This window comes from Monodelphis domestica, chromosome 8, assembly GCF_027887165.1.
Source record: "Monodelphis domestica isolate mMonDom1 chromosome 8, mMonDom1.pri, whole genome shotgun sequence".
Classification (NCBI taxonomy): domain Eukaryota; kingdom Metazoa; phylum Chordata; class Mammalia; order Didelphimorphia; family Didelphidae; genus Monodelphis; species Monodelphis domestica.
This window is the reverse complement of record NC_077234.1, coordinates 190,277,553-190,295,464: the sequence shown is the minus strand read 5'-3', so window position 1 is coordinate 190,295,464 and position 17,912 is coordinate 190,277,553. Positions and strand designations below refer to the sequence as shown.

General features: G+C 33.6%; 1 protein-coding gene across 1 annotated transcript in view; it reads left to right on the top strand.

Annotated features, from left to right (window-relative positions):
* SLC5A7 (solute carrier family 5 member 7) overlaps positions 1 to 17,912 on the top strand; it is a 39,918-nt gene that overhangs the window by 17,538 nt on the left and 4,468 nt on the right. The window contains exons 5-8 of the mRNA XM_001364329.4: positions 255 to 403; positions 8,667 to 8,810; positions 13,292 to 13,445; positions 16,376 to 16,593. Of these exons, the coding sequence (XP_001364366.1) occupies positions 255 to 403; positions 8,667 to 8,810; positions 13,292 to 13,445; positions 16,376 to 16,593 (665 nt within the window). The remainder of the gene's footprint in view (positions 1 to 254; positions 404 to 8,666; positions 8,811 to 13,291; positions 13,446 to 16,375; positions 16,594 to 17,912) is intronic.

The window sequence follows — 17,912 nt, the reverse complement described above, 5'->3', positions numbered from 1 at the left end:
TACTCTTCTGTGACTTTGGACTTTACTTCACTTTTTTATCATAAATTTCCTCACTGTAATATGATATTGGCTTAAATGACTAGATAATTTATGTTTCCTTCTCCTTCTAGGTCCTTTGAAAATATAACATATAACATTCTACATAGGAAATAAAATCTAATTGTCCCTTAAACTTATCAGTTTTGACTACTTCTGATCTTGAAAAGAAAGTAGAACTCATAAGACTTCAATCACAGCATTTTATTTCCTTTTAGGTGCTACCATCAGTGTGATTATTGATATCAATATAAACCTTTCAGTTATCGTTTCTGCCTTGATCGCAATTTTGTATACCCTGGTCGGTGGACTCTACTCAGTTGCCTACACTGATGTCGTCCAACTCTTCTGTATCTTCTTGGGACTGGTGAGTTTGACCAATTATTTTTCTAATTTTAAAATAGGGATAATGTATAACAAGGCAACAAAAACTCAGTAGATAAGGATTTTCCATCATGTTGGCACATGGTTATTTAGAGAAATGTTAATATTCCTGCCTATTTTTAAACCATGAAATAGGAAAATAATTTCTAGGTATTTTATGAAACAAAAAACTTAAACAGTGGTGTGAATTTAATTTGGTGCTTAAGGATTTACGAGGATTTTCAGAATTCTAATGTCTTTCAATGGTGTCACATCAAGATGCAGAAATTGTTTTTTCTCTTACCTGGACTCTGACACAGGCTTAGGTGTGAAACTTCCTTTGATCTTGAGAGATTGTTACTATAATCAGAATATGAGGGAAACAATTTCTTTCTAATTTGCTCAGTTTTCTTAACCAAGTCACCTAAATCCACCATTCAGTATTTCAGGTGAAATCTTAGGATCATTGTGAGAACAATTGCATCATTCATATATTATATGTTATTTGCCTAGGAGAAAAAATATATACCATACGAACACAGGATTATATGCATCCATTTACTCATTATCCCTGATTGTAAAAGATAAGGCCAATCTCCCTCAGGAGTATGAAGAAGATTCATTAGTCAATACTTTTACATGTCAATTTCTTATTATTGGTAATACAAGTGGAACAGGTCTATAAACAGAAATGTTTTTCTATCATAGAAACCTTATCTTTGTTTCCTTAAAATTACTCTTGAGCATTAAAATTAAATGTTGTGATTAGGATTTTAATAACAGTTCACATGCAGGTTCCATGAAGGCACCAGGAGTAAATATAAATAAGTAGAATCCAAATCATAGAAGGATATCAGATCCTAAATTCATTAGCAATTTTTCCTTATTGTTGGTCAGTCATTCATTTTGTCCAATACTTCATGACTCCATGAACCATATCTATCCATGGAATTTTCTTGACAAAGATACTGAAGTGGTTTGCCATTTGCTTCTCTATTGGATCCTTTCTTGTCAGGCAATCACAGGTTAAGTGACTTGCCCAAGGTTGTTCAACTAGGAAGTATCTGGGGCTAGATCTGAACTCAGGTTTCCTTGACTCCAGGTCCAGTTCTCTTAATTACTGAGCTACACAATACTTTGAATATGTGTTCTCAAAAATGTGGATTATCCTTCCAGGAGTAGAATTCACAATACATAAATCCTCACCTAGTCTTGTGTAATTGTCATCCATGTCTTTCCAAGTAGAGTCCTCTATGAATTTTATTGAGGATCCTTTCTTCTCATAAGAGCATAGAGCTTGATCTGGAAGGGATCTCAGAAGACAACTCTTTCCTTTTACAGATGAGGAAAGTGAGGCCCAAGGAGATGAAATGAGTTGCCCAAAATCACATAGTAGCAAAAGGAGAATTTGAACCCTAGTCTGCTTTCTACTGTTCCATACCTTTTTTCCTTTTCTTCATCATTTTTTAAACTTTTCATAGTGTTCTAGTGTTCATATCAAGCATTTAGAAGGTGGAAAAGAAAGGAACGAAAATTAAAGTCAATCTGAATCTAACAAGTATAGAAATACTCTTGAGGGAGGAATGTTGAAATAGGTATGGATTTATTCCTTCATTGTTATCATGTTACATATAGTAACTCTAAGGTTTATGATGTCCTCTCTTCCATAACTATAGAGTTTCTTTATATTTTTGAGATCTTTTTGTTCAACAGGGTTTTAAATTAGACTTAAGATTCTTAAAATTGTTCAAGTTCTCTCACTTTTCTTTATATTTCCTTTAATTTTTAATTCATATGTTAATAGACTTTCTGGAAAAATTAAGACTTTCTTCTTCTATCAGTATGAAATGTCAAAACAGAAAAGAAAAAAATACAATATTATATATGAGTTTGCCTTCCTAGAAGATGGCTAAAATGACCTAGCTTGGCAATATATCAACATTTGTGCTATAAGAGAGAGAAGCTGGATGACTGGCAATGTATGTAATAATAATAGAGTCAAGAATATATAGCTTTGTAATTAAATGATGACCATAAAAATGGCAGGACAAAGAAAGCTGACATATGTGTGTGGAATTAAAATCCAAGAAAACGTTATTCAAGTGACAGAATATTGCAATCAAATTGTATATATGAAAGTAAAATATGATGGAAAATGCTAATTAGCTAATCTGAAAACAATTGACCACCTAACTGAAGTCACTATATAATATATATGTATATATATATGTTATACTATACAAATATAGCAACACCATCATCTTCCCCAATCGAGTAGTTTTCTATTCCAGAGATTTTTTGATAATCCATTTTATGTTTCCTTCTCCTCAAGTTATAGTCATATTACAATGACATAAATATATCCATTCAAGAGGAATAGGGAAATGAAAAGATGGAAGAATGCAAGATTATGAACAGAAACAGTAATTTTAGTTGAAGAACTTGGAGACATAATTATTATTAAAGGCCTACAGTTTGACCATGTTTATGAGTGACTGATCTGGAATAGATTGAAATTGTTGGAAATAAAGAAATTGAAAGGCATATTATTAGCAAAGTCTTTGAGATGAATATGGAAGTTTATTGCTGGAGAGGGAAGACTCAACCAAGTGATGAGGGCATTAAAGAGAGAAGAAGAATCACTAGATGGGTATGACAAAGATGGAGAAAGGTTCAATTATATAATAGTAACATAAAAAATTTGCAGTTGTAAAGAACTTGGGTGGTTATTTAATAAAACCTATGCCTGAAAAGGAATCTCCTGTAAAACATTGTTAATAAATTAAATTAATCCAGCTTATAGTAGAAGACCTCAAGTGATGGAGAAATCAGTCATTTAGTAATCATTTATTAAGTTCATTTCAAGGAACTAGGGACATAGACACAAAAGTGAAATAGCTCCTTCCCTCAAGGAGTTTGTATTCTAAGAGTGGAGACAAATATAGATAACACAAAATGAAAACAAAGCAGTTTTGAAAGGGAAGTCACTAGTTTCTTGAGGGATCAATAAAGGCTTCAGGTAGATTGTGGTTCCTGAGCTGCACCTTTAGTTAAACTCAGGATCTTCAGACAGAGAGAGGTATGGCTTCAGCACAGCAAAGGCTGTTAAAGAGTCATAATACTGAAAAAGGAAACCTAGAAGACAGTGTCACAAAATCCTTAAGAAGAGAGTATCCAAAAAGTAATGGTAGTCATCAGTACCAAATACTGAAGAAACATCAAAAAATGTGAGGATCAAGAAGACATAAAACGTGGAAATTAAGGGGTCATTGGTTTTAGTTGTGATGTGGTCAGAAATCTGATGGTAGAGTGTTAAGAAGAAAAATGAAAAAAGTGGAGATAAGTGGAGATAATTCATGTTTCAAGGAATTTGACTTAAAAAAGGCAAGAAAGCGACAGTAAGTAGTTGAAATAGTAGGACCTAATAAGACATTTTTCAAGGATCAGGATAGTCTTAAAATAAATCTCTAACCTCCTAAAACAACTCATCCAAAATTTCGGCAGTTCTAATTTTTGGAAATATTTTCTTTTGTTTAACTAAATAATATGACTCTTTGCAACTTTTTGCTCATTGCTCCTAGTTTTTCATTCTGATACAATCCAGAAGGCTAATGTATCTCCTACATAACAGCATTTAAAACACTGGAAGACAACCAGCATGAATACCCATTACTTTTTTCCATGTTATGTATTTATGTATTTATAATTATTTCTAGCAGTTCTCTTGTTGTGACCCCTATGCTCATCAAGTTATTCATACTGTTCTCTCCTGGACAAGCTTCAGTTTATCAATGTCCTTCCCAAAATGTGATACTCAACAATATTGCAAATGGTATCTAACCAGAGTAGTATATAGGGAAACTATTACGGCCATACACCAAGAAACCATGTATCTAGTTATATTGTCTAATAATATTTTTGCTTCATGCCACATTTTGACTCATTGATCTTTAATCCAATGAACCCTAATATTTTTATTTCCCCAACAACTCTTATCTAGCTTTGGCTTCCTCATATGGTACTAAAATAGTTTGCCAAGTATCAAGTTGGACATTTTTTTTATTTTTTTCCTTCTTTATATTGGAACCTTTAAACGTTAATGCACTGTTAATGGACTTGTGAATAGGTTCAAACTATGGGAGGTAATTTTGAACTATGTCCAAAAAGTAAAGTGTACATACTTTGGCCTAGCAAAACCACTAACCTGTAGAAGATATATGAAATGATGCAGAGTAAAGGAATCAGAACCAAGAGAACCATTTGCACAATAAAAACAATGATGTAAAGGAAAGCAAGTTGGAAAGACTTTAAAATTCTCATTGAAATAAAAATTAAGCATGATTTCAGAGTTCCAGAGATAAACATTGCCAGTGATAAACATATGTGGCCCACTTACACCCCAAAAGGTAATGAATGCCCTGGAGACGAAGAATAAGACACAAGTTTTTGGTTATGGACAATGTTGAAAATTGTTTTTTGTTTTGATGTATATTTTTATAAGAGTTTTGTATTTCTTTTTTTTCAATCTGGAGTGGGAGGCAGGAGGAAGAGAGAGTATAGCAATAGCAAAAAAGAAAAGTTAAGAAGATGAAAAGGAGTCAGAGTAGAGAAACATTGAAAGTTACATATTGAATTTCTTACCTACTTTCAGAGAAAAGTAAGTTCTATATAAAAATGTTTCATAATTTGATGTATAATCCTCTCCTGTTCGACAATGTATATGAAAACGTTTGTTTTATTTGGCACCAATAATTGATAAAGAAAGGAAAAGGAAAACTTTGGGGCCTTTATACTAGTATTTTGAGGCTTTGGGGATCTTAATTGGTATCAGTATGCTAGCCATAACATCCAGGTTTATGTCTTTTGCTAATTTGATAAGTATTCTGTTCATTCCTTCATCCAAATCATAGATAAAAATGTTTAGCATCATAAAGACAAAAATGTATCCATTAGAAACTTCTTTTAAGGTTAATATTATTCCATTAATAATTTCTCTTTAGGTATCATGATTCAACCAATTCCAAATCCATCTATATCTATATTGATCAAATGTCTACATCTTGAATATAAGAATAATATACAAGACTGTCAAATGTTTTGCTGAAATTCAGGAAATCCTCTCCTTACAGTATTCTTCTAACCTATTTATATAGAACCCATGTCAAAAAGAAAAAAGAGAAAGAAGTGAAGGAAAGAATGAGAGAAAACAAAAGAAAAGAAAAGAAAGAAAAGAAAAAAGAAAAATTAAGTTAGTCTGGAAAATCCTGTTTTTGGTGAATTCATTCTGGCTCTTAGTGAATACAATTTTCACTCTCTCAATTTTTATCAGGCATCTCATTAATAATTATATTCTGAAATTTTACTAGGAACAATTCCCTGCCTATAGTTTGAAGGCTCTTCTTACTTTTTCTTTTGGGGAGAATCAAGACATTTTCCATTCTCCAGTTCTATAATAACTTTTCCATTCCCCACAATTTTTCATTAACACTTAACCTTAGTTTCATTATCACATTAGCTAGTGAGGCATTTTTTCAAGGACTGATTAAAGTAGGTTACTAAGTAGGTTCCAAAGTTAATACTTAAAAAAAGAGTCCTTTTCAATCAACTCATAGAAAATGGCTTGATCCCAATAACTAATTGCTTTCATGAGCCTTAGTTTCCTTAACTAAAAAAAAGTTTTGAACCAGATAGCCTTTGAAATCCCTTCTAGCAATCAAACTATGCTCATGTGATCCTGAATTCTCTTAACTTATGCTTACAAGCTAAACAGTCCTTTTTGTAATCTCTCAGCTCAATTTTCTGTCAGCATCTTTTCAGATAAGAAAGGAACATAATAAGAGTTGGGCCTTTTTCCCATCATCCACATCAAACTTGCCATATCTTGATAGATTACAAAAGAATAAAAGTTGTTAATGATGGTAGCAGAACAATGATTAGGAAGCAACAGTGAGACACAAGGAATATGCCAACTTCTCCACCTAATCCATGTGGTAGGGGATAGGGGATAAGTAAGGGATAAATTACAATTGGAAAAACAAAATTAAAAACAAAATCTTCTCATTTAGAGATGTCTAGGTTTTACTAATAACTGGAGTGGAACTTCCTTAAGAAATTTTTATTATTTCTCTTGAGTATTGAATTTTGAATTGTTACAATCTGTTTATCCTTCTCTCTCTTTTTACCCTAGCCCTTCTCAAAAACCTGTTTTTTTTTCTAACCACTGCCTCCCTTAATCCATCCTTTCTTTTATCCTTAGTCCTCTTAATTCCTTCCCCTTATACTTTCTGCATTGGGTGAGATATATTTCTGTAGCCAACCAAATTTGTGTGTATGTGTATTTGGAAAAAGTTCCAATAAAAGAGAGGTTTAAACATTCCCTTACACTGAAAAACTCTTCCTTGTGTTCCTCTTTTAAGATAATTTTCCTATTTCTTCCTTTCCCTTGCCCTTTCTCCTACTGTATTATTCTTTCTCAAACCTTCCTTTTTGGGAGGTCATTCTAACATAACCAACTAGCACAAGTACCCTCTATATAGTCTTCTGCCCTAATAAAGATAAACTTATTATGAGTTACATGTATCATTTTACCATATAGGAATGCAAACATTTTTAATTAAACTTTATTAAATCCCTTATGATTTCTTTTTCATATTTATCTTTTGATGCTTCCTTTTAGTCTTCTGCCTGAATATCAAATTTTCTCCTCATCTCTGATCTTTTCATCAGGAATGTTTGAAAGTCCTCTCTTTCTTAAATATCCATTTTCCCCCTGAAGGGTTATACTCAATTTTTCTTGGTGGATTATTCTTTATTGTAACTCTAACTCCTTTGCTTTCCAGAATACTATATTGCAAAGCTACTTGCTCATTTTAACATGGAAGCTGCTAAATTTTTCATGATTGTGACTGTAGGTCCATGGTATCAGAATGGTTTCTTTCTAGCAGCTTGCAATATTTTCTCTTTGACTAGTGAATTCTGAAATATGACTATACTATTACTAGAGATTTTCATTTTTTGTATCTCAGGAGATGGCTGGTGAATTCTTTCAATTTCTATTTTATCTTCTGTTTCTTGGATATTTTGGATGTTTTCCTTTATAATTTCTTGAAATATAATGTCCACATCCTTTTTTATCTTAGCTTTGAAGGAGTCCTATAATTACTAAATTCCTCTCCTTGATCTAATTTCTAGGTCAGTTGTTTTTCCAAGGAATTATTTCATATTTTCTTCTATTTTTCCATTCTTTTTACTTTGTTTTATGGCTTTTTTATGGCTCATAAAATTATGAGCTTCCACCTGCCCAATATAAATTTTAAAATATTATTTTCTTCAGTGAATTTTGTCTTTTTTATTTGGATAATTATAAGGTGTTATTTTTTAGCCTCTTTTATCAAACTATTATGAATAGACATCTCTTTTTGTAATTTTCTTGCATAATGCTCATTTTCCCCCATTTTTTCTCTACTATTCATCTTTTTCTTTAGTTCTTACAGGAATTGGGGGGTTGTCCAATTTGCTTCTTTTCTTTGAGACTTTTCTTGTAGCTGTGTTCATATTGTTTTCTACTTCTAAGTTACTATCTTTATCTTCTCTCTCACCAGGACCTTTGCAGATCAGGTTATTTTGTCGTTCTTGTTGTTATTATTTGCTCATTTACAGTAGTATAGGGTGGGGGAGAGCTTGAGAGGGGGCACTGCCCCAAGCTTTAGGGTTTTTTAATACTACTTTTTTTCTGATCTAGTTCTGAGGTCTGTAAGTTTTTGGTGCTTCCAAGATGGTATGATCTGATGATAGATGTAATCACTGTCTTATGCTCTCATCTTTACCAAGGAAGAGCCCCTGCTCAGTGCTCCTCTCTGCCCTGGAACTGTGACCCAGAATGTATATGAGAAATCAAAAGGTCCTATATTCATTGCTAGCTCAGGGACCCTTGTAAACTTGAATAATAATTCATGAAATTATTGCTGCCACTATCTCAACCATCTCCAAGGCCTTCCACTAGTACTGTTGCCTTGCCCCACACCATTGCAACTGTAATAGACGTCTCCTTCTGACCACTTAAGTTTTCTTAGGTTGGAAAAATTTCTTACCCCAAACTTTTATTGGCTTTGCTACTCCAAAATTCAATTGAATATGTTATTTTCAAGTTGTTTGAAGGGAAATGTTTGGAAATTTAGTTGATTTTCTGCTTTTACTCCAATATCTTGGCTATGCCTCAAACTGTTACAATCTGATTGTAACTTCAAAATGTTAATTTTTTATTACAGTGGATCAGTTTGCCTTTTGCAATGTCACATGATGCTGTTGCAGACATTGGTTTCACTGCTGTACATAAGCTTTTCCAGGATCCTTGGCTAGGAACTATAAAATCAAATGAAACCTTTACTTGGATTGATAATTTTCTTTTACTGGTAAGTGATATCTTATGAATAAAACATCTCCTTTGTTGTGGAAGAAATCTTCATATTTTTACACAAGCAATGGCTGCCTTAAAGCCAAACCAGGTATCAGGTGGTCCAGGAAAGCCCACATTCTGTCACATTTTGTCAGATAAGCCAAGTAAGCCCTGGGAGTCCCTTCATTTTAAATGAAGCATCAAATGTATGTGGCAGCATGGTGACAATAATGCAAAGAAAATCTTGGCTTGTTGAGGGAGTTGATTGATGCTAAAGATAGAAAGAAAACAAGGTCACAGACAAGGGTAACAACTTTGGCTCTGACACTAGGCTGTTCTTATGCATAGGTGAAATAGACAACTGTCAACGAGTTATAATTCGAGCCACCATAAGGCACACTGAACAAAATTATTTTCCCTACCAGTTTATTATAATACCAGAAAATCTCACAAAATCTCTTTGGTTAAAAACACAAGAAGACAATATCAATGTGTAAATGTTAGGTTAAGAATTTAAGAACCTATTTAAAATTAATTTACCAGAATAGGAAGTGAATCAATTAGTAGTACCTTCAAAGGATGACTCTCAAAATTAGTGATATTTGAAAAGACTATATGGACTGGTAGAAGGAGATATTGTTAAACATTCTTGAGGGAATGGTTCCCACAATGATATTCTGGGTGACCAGAGGAGAGTGTGAGGAAACCAGGTACTTTGTAGAAGTAGAGAGAAGAACTAAGGAAAAGGAAAACCAATCTGCCTTCTCCAGCTTCTGTTCATATCAAGAGCAATGGGACATATTTTTGAAGGAATAGAAAAATATGTGACTTCATTAAATGTTTTCCTTGTTTGTTAGATAATCTTTATTTTAGAAAAACAAAACAAAAGCTCTTATCTATGCCCCTGGTTTACCAGGTCATCTTAAAAGTATCCCTTGTATAAAGAACTCTATATTTTATATTTTTACTATCATCAGATTCAATGGTCATACTGACTTAAAATGGCTTTTGAGTTCTTGTCACTACCACAACCTTTTTCATGAAGTTTAAATTGCCATTCTATTCAAAGTTCTAAAAGGACATTATATAAGAGATATCTGAAATGGAATTATTTAACCTTTTGAAGGATTAGGAGGATAAATTATTACTCTGTTATTTCTTTGCTTCCAAAAAAACATTTTACTCCATAAAGCAAATTAGAGTTTTAGAAACGATCCTTTAACAAGATTTCTCATGTGCATATATTAGGATTATGCAAAATGCCTTAATGGAAAGAAACAAAGATAACACTTGAACAACATCAAAGTTTGTAAAAATGATCTTAAATATCAGAGAAGGAAGCATTTCAGGAATGGGAAACATCCTAATTAAAGGTAAGGAAATATGAGGGTAAACTGTACCTTAGAGGGGCAAAAAGCTTTATAATTTAGGTTGATCTTAGACTGGGCATAATATGAGACAAGAGTAGAAAGAATTTAAATACCAAACAAAGAAATTGAAACCTTACTTAAAAGTCAATAGAGAGGGCAGTTAGATGTCACAGTAGATAGATAGTAGGTAGCGTATAGGCGGAAATATGTTAGAGAGGGTATTTAGAGTGAAGAGGAAAGTCTCTTCTTTAACCAAAGGAAAGGATTTTGAGGTGAAATTGCTTAGAAATCTGAATAATATAAAATGGAGACTAAGGAAACTCAAATGAGATGTCTTCTTGATGGAATTGGGCCATTTTGTAGACTGGATAAAAGAAGACATGGAGGAGAAACATAATAACTATCTTCAAACATGTGTAGTAAATTTACTCTGATTGACCCCAAGCTAGGACCAGTGGATGGAAGTTTCAAAAAAGCAAATTTTAAGTTGAATGTCAGGAAGAAAGATTTCCTAACAAATGAAGCAATTCAGAAATGCAATTTAAAAGGTGATGAGTTGAAGATCTTCAAGCAAGGACCAGCTAATCATTTGTCAGATATTTTAGAATAATGATTTCTTTTATGTATCGGATAAGTAGCTAAGTTCCCTTATAATGCTAAAATGCAGTGATTTAATTCTCAATAAAATGTAAGGTAAGACTAGTTGATGTAAATTTGAATCTTATTGATGGATTTAGTTAAAGAGTGAAGAATAAAATAGTTGGAATAGACCCTCAATGGGAAATGAAATGAGTTATCAATAAGGGCAGAATTTAATATTTAATAATTATTAATATTAATAATTTAAGTTTCAAGCATCAGCAAGATTTCAGCTAAAGTTAGATACCATTAATTCATTGTCGACATTCAGCAAAGTTTTGCATTTTTCAGTGATATTTAGCAGCCTTTGAACAGGAAAGAAGAAATAAAATGGCAGAGTTAATAAGAAATAAGAATACATAGATGAAGGACTACATGAAGTCAGGGAATCTAGAGTTTTTAGAGCAGGTAGTAAGAAATAAGAAACCAAAGGGTCAAAACTGGGTGTAAAGCAAAGCAAAGTCAGATTGAGGAGAAGGATTTTGAGAAATAGGATGACTCAGAAAAAAAGGGCAAAAAAGATGATGATTTGGCTGTATTATGTACCTATGAGAAAATGGGAGAAATGGGAGAAAAGAATGCTGTGACTTGGAGAGTATAATTTTAGAGTTCTGGATCTTGGAGCTAATGCAAATCCATGAAATAATGTTATAATTTGAGTGAAATGTAGTTGAATTGTGGCAAAAATGAGATAACCAGAGTTAAGGAAATTGAAAAACTGCGAAATTAATTTGCTAGAGGGATCATCACCACGAATTTTTAAATTCCTAAAGATATCACTAGTTGAATTATGGAGGATTATGGAGGAAGAACATGGGTTGTGTTGTATATTACTCTTTGAAAATGGTGGGAGAATAATGTGGAAATCAATTGCCACAACAAGGATTGGGAGAAGCTGGTGCAATCAGTTAATTAATCAGACAGCATTCATAAATGAACTACTATGTGTCATATACTGGCTTATACACCAGGATGAATAGAAAAGGCAAAAAAAGTCCCTATTTTCAAGGAATTCACAGTGTAATGGGGAAACAATATTCAAACATCCATATATAAACATGGGCAAATATGTGTATTTTTGTGAATGTATATATTCTGTATATATGTTTTATACACACACACACACATATATATATATATATACAACTATGTATATAAACTACAGTTATGGATGTGTGTGTGTGTGTGTGTGTAGAAAAAGAACAAGTATTATTATTTGAATAAAAGGAATTGAACTAACTTAGACTGTCACATGGTGAGTGTTAAGACTGACTCCCCTTTCCCTTGACCTTTCTGAAGGCACCAGCCTCCAAGGGGGTCCCTCATCTTGGAGGAGGCTGCATGGCTGGAAGTCAAGCTAGATTTAATCATCTGGGAAGGCCCCTTGGCTGAGGCCTCTGAACTCCCACTGGCTCAGACCAGGCCAGAGCAGATTTTCCCTTTCTCTCTCTCTCCCTCATTCTTAATTTCTTCCTTCTATTGTAAATAAACCACCATAAAATTCCATTCTGACTTGAGTATTTAATTGGGATTTAGAATTTAAATCCCTGCAACCACTAGAAAACATACTCAGTCTCAACCCTAAAATATATCCTTAACAGTCTTCAAAAAGTCAGTCTGTTATCACAGGTAGAGGGCCAGTTTTGGAATGATGGGAGACCCAGGTTCAAGTCCTGCCTTCCACTTGTATAGGCTTTGTGATCATAGTTTTATCAATTAGCCTCTCAGTATCCCAGGCATTCACCACAAGTTACAAAAATTGCCATTCTGCATTGGTAGTGTTTCCACACCAGGAATTTTCCAATTGATAATACCCAATTGATATCCCAAATTGATAATACCACATATCTAGGAACACATACCATCATCATGCTATTTCATTTTTATACATATCTTCTCCAACAGGAATAAACCTGTCCTGGGCTATAGTATTTTGCCAGCTAAACTGGGGTACACTTTCCCTTTGGCAATGTTGGGTGGTGATAGTTTGATTTTCAAGTTCTTCTTTATAATATTCTTATCCATCATCTAAAATGTGTATCAACATAATTCTTGATGATACATATTGCATGATGTCCATGGTAAAAGCCTCTTTTTTATTAGTCATTTTCAATTAGCACCTTCCACTTAATTTGAGCATTCTTGACCCATTGCTAAGATTGAGGTGCACTCCAATCTAATAAACAGTGAACTCATCAATACTATCTTGGATGGTTTATGATCTAGAAAGCTTTTCAAAGAATTCAGTTGAATTTATGTATGTGAATTCTTATAATCTCATTTTTAACAAGAATCAAAATAAGGTCTCCATATCTGGCATTTCTCCCTACATGAGATATGACTTTCATGTTTACTGATTATATATAGTACAATAGTCATGCTTTTGGAAGGTGAGCCATAATTGAATTATCAGGAAGCATATTGTAGCTGTCATTTCTGGCAATGCTTTCAGACTCAAAAGTAAGAGATATGTTTGATTTATTTGTAGATGATGGGAGGAATCCCATGGCAAGCGTATTTTCAAAGAGTTCTGTCATCCTCTTCAGCAACCTATGCTCAGGTTCTGTCTTTCCTGGCAGCTTTCGGATGCCTAGTGATGGCCCTCCCTTCAATACTCATTGGTGCAATTGGAGCATCAACAGGTAAAGTCTTATTTTGTTACTGCTAACACCATGATCTCTAATATCCCATGTTATGTGAATGTTCATGTTGTTTGTTGGATTAAGATATTGGTTTCCAACATTTAAGCATATTTCCTATAATATGGCCCATCATTTTATTACAATAATCTCCAAATAGATGTGAACTGAGAATGAAAGGTAATATCCCACACAACCATAGTTAGAGAAAGAATTCTTAACCAAATAAGTGATACAGGCACACACACAAAAGGATAAAATAGATCATTTTAATCATAGGAAATTTAAAAAAAACATTCACACAGAGTAAATCAAAGAAGACAAAACAAGAAGAAAAATATGCTATTTGGGAAAATATTCAAGTCAAATATTATGGATAAACTCTTGTTATCTAAGATATATGCACACGTACATGTGCATAGAATATACACAAGTGCACACATATACACACACATACATACATTGAAACAAATCTATCATACTGAATCATTCCCAAAGAGGTGGGTGAAAGGATATGAATAGTTTTCAAAGGAAAACTTGCAAACTACAAATGAGAATATAAAATGATACTCCAAATTACTAGTATAGAATTTTTAATTAAAACAACTTTGTGCTTTCACCTTAAACCTTTGAAATTTCCAAACTTGGAAAACCAAAGGCACTACTGCAAAAACTATGGGAAGAGGGATATAATATAATTAAGGGATTCAATTAATCCAAGAAAAGTGACTTAAAGAGGCAGCTAGGTATCGCCATGAATAGAGTCAAGCCTAGAGATGGGAGTTCCTGGGTTCAAATCTGGCCTCAGACACTTGTTAGTTGTGTAACCCTGGGCAAGTCACTTACTCCAATTCTGCCTTGCAACCAATACTTAGTAATGATTTTAAGACAGAAGCTAAGGGTTTTTAAAAAAAGGAATGAAATGACTAAATTGTTTACACTGGTTGAACCTGAGAAACAAATACTATATACTAGTTTTCCCCAAAGAAAGCAAAGTCATATATTTTCTAAAAAAGGTATAAAATATGCCAAAATTTTATAGTAGCACTTTTTTGTGGCCTGGAAACAAAAAAGATGCAGATGAATTAAAGAATAACTAAAAAGAAATTGCAAATATAAGAAATTCAGAGGGTGAAGTGGGAAGGTTTCTTTGAACTGACCAAAGCAATTATTCAGAAGCAAGTGGAAAACATGCAGAATGATACAATGTAGGGGAAATAATCACTAAAAGAAAGCCTGACTCAAAACAACTGAAAAGCCAATAGTGGTCCCAGTGAGTATATTATTTATTACTTCCTTCTTGGTAAAGAAATGGGGAACTCCTAAAATGCTTTATTTCTTTTCAGGCATCACCATATCAAGTGTTAACTATTACAAATTATTACAAAGAAATGTTCAATATGTATCAAGAATTAGGGGGAGGGGGTGACTGGGTAGCTCAGTGGATTGAGAGTCAGACCCAGAGACAGGAGGTCCTGGATTCAAATCTGCCCTCAAACACTTCCTAGCTGTGTGACCCTGGGCAAGTCACTTGACCCCCATTGCCTAGCCCTTACCACTCTTCTGCTGTTGAATCAATACAAAGTATTGATTCCAAGACAGAAGGTAAGGGTTTAAAAAAAAAAGAAATAGAGGGAGAATGAAGCATATTACATTTCCAGAGTGACTATGATATAAAAATTAAAGACATAAGAAAACATTAAAATGCTATGATGGTCTTGTAGCTTTCATGAGTCAAATAGCCCAAAGTACTTTTCAGAGAATCTGGGTTATATTTGCAATATGCCATGATAGTTATCAGAGAATATTCTATAAGCAAACACCCACATCCTTGATATCTTGGGAACTAAATCTGTTCCCTGAGACTAGTTTAACTCAAGAATTTTTTAAAATTTCATAGAATCTAGTACCCCAAGCTCAAAGGCTCAGTTCATTCTCATAGGAAGGTGAAAAAGTAATAATCTAAGGCACAGAGGAAATAACTTTCACAAAGTAGCTTTAATAGAACTTAATTCTTTTTTCCCTAAAACTTTTACCGTCCCTGTTAGTATCAATTATAAGACAAAAAAGTGGCAAGGGCTAGGTACTCAAGATTAAGTGACACAGTTAGGAAGTATCTGAGACCAGATTTGAACCCAAATCCTCCTGACTCTAGGCTTCGAAGAACTTAATTTTTAGTCCTATTTTTAACAAGTAGTACATATTATATTCTCTCGATATTTACCCAAAAAGCATTAAAGGACACTTAGCTGCCAATTGACCAGCTATTGGGAAAATATAGTGTCAGAGAATCATCAAAATTAGTGTTGGAAGGCCAATTTAGTCCAAGTCATACCTGGAAAAATTGTTTGAAAATGAATTAGACAAGTCGTTTGTGCTTTGCTTAAAGATGTCCAGTGAAGAGAAACCCATTCCTTCCCAAGGCACTCCAGTTATTTTTTCTGGACAATTCTCATTGTTATGAAGTATTACATTGAAATTATCTTTCCACCTTCCCAAACTCCACCCATTTCTCTTGCCCTCTTTACCCAAACAGAATTAGTCTAATCCCTCTTTCATGTCATAATCTTTCCTCTTCACCTAAGTCTTCTCTTCCTTGGGTTAAAAAAAAAAAACTTCCTTTAACCAGTCTTTATATGAAATAAAGATGAGACCCATCAACCCTTCTAGTGGTCCTCCTCTGCATATCCCCCAGCTTCTCAATATCCTTCCTAAAATGTGGGACCAATAACTAACGGCATCTATTTGAATCCTAGCTCTGTCTCTATTAGTGCCTATGAAACCTTGGGAAAGTCACTTGGTCTTCCTGGAGATTAGTTTCCTTAATTTATCAAGTGAAAGTGTTGTGGGGAAGGGGATGCTCTCTATGTTTTTTTTTCAGGCTCATGGTCTGAATGAGTAGTCTCTGACTTTTACAAATTTTAATCCAACAGACTGGAATAAGACTACATATGGTCTTCCAGAACCCATAGAAAGGCAAGAAGCAGATATGATTTTACCCATTGTCCTGCAATATCTCTGTCCAGTATATATTTCTTTCTTTGGCCTTGGTGCAGTATCAGCTGCTGTGATGTCATCTGCAGATTCTTCCATCCTCTCAGCAAGTTCAATGTTTGCTCGAAATATCTATCAACTGTCATTCAGACAAAATGTAAGAACTAATTTTAAAATAATCATGGTGTCTCCTTTTCCTTAAAGGGAAACATGTAATTCTTTTTTATTTAAGGGCTTTCCTATTGAAATAGAAATGTTATGTAAATACAAACCATAATGTGGGTAATTGTTAGTATTGGTGTTGATAGAGACAAATCGGTTGATTCCCCTATACAACAGGATCTGGGTACATATGTTCTTTTAGATTAATTTTCACTTTGGATCTAAAAGGATGCTCAGCCGTATCCCTTTAGCAGAGAATTCAGTCTGAAGCTACATTCAGTAATTCATCTTGATTCAATAAATTTGTATTAATCAATAAATATTTATTGCATTTTGCTAGACATTGAAGATACAAAGAGAAAATAAAAAAAACAATCCCTGTTCTTAAGAACAGATCATTTGAATAAGGAGCTATAGCATACAATTTGTAGGCAAGAGTATTAGGAAGGACCTCATGTAGAAGACGATGCCTGACTAAACCTGGAAAGAACCAAGTATTCTAGGAGGCAGAAGTAAGGAGGGAGTATATACATCAGTGATGAGGCACAGACTGTGCAAAATCTCAAAAAATGAGACTGGACATGCAACAAAGAAATAGCTAAATGATATGGTGGATAGAGCACTAAACCTAACGCCAGAAAGATCTGAGTTTGAAACGTCCCTCAAACATTTATTATCTGTTTTACCCTGGGCAAATCATTTAACTCCTTTCTTCCTCAGTTTCCTCATTTGTAAAATGGGAGTGATAAGATCACCTACTTCTAAAAGTTGTTTCAAGGATCAAATGAGATTAATATTTGTAAAGCATTTTAGAAACCCAAACATTGATGTCCTATATAAATGCTAGCTATTACATATCTATAAAATAGCTGGGTTTTATTAATATGATTATCCAGTTTAGTTGGAATGTAGACTATGTGAAGGGAAGACATACAAAATAAATTTGGAAATCTATCAGGCTTTTTCTCAAGAAACTTAAAGCTTCTGCTAACAAAATTGACCTGACATGATACAAAAACCTGTCAATAACGGCTGACATTTATATAGTATTTTCCAAAATGCTTCACATCTATCATTTCACTTGATCTTCAATGTAGGTTCTTCAGATAATATTTGACTCATACTGCAAATAAGGGTACTGAGACGATAGATATGACACTGGGCTTGGAGTCAGAAAAATGGTTCCATATCCCACTTCTGAAACTTGCTAGCTTTATAATGCTGAGCACATTACTTCAAAGCTCTATATATTATTTATATCATCTGTAAAATTAGAGATTTGCACTCAGTAACCCGTTAGGACCCTTTTACATT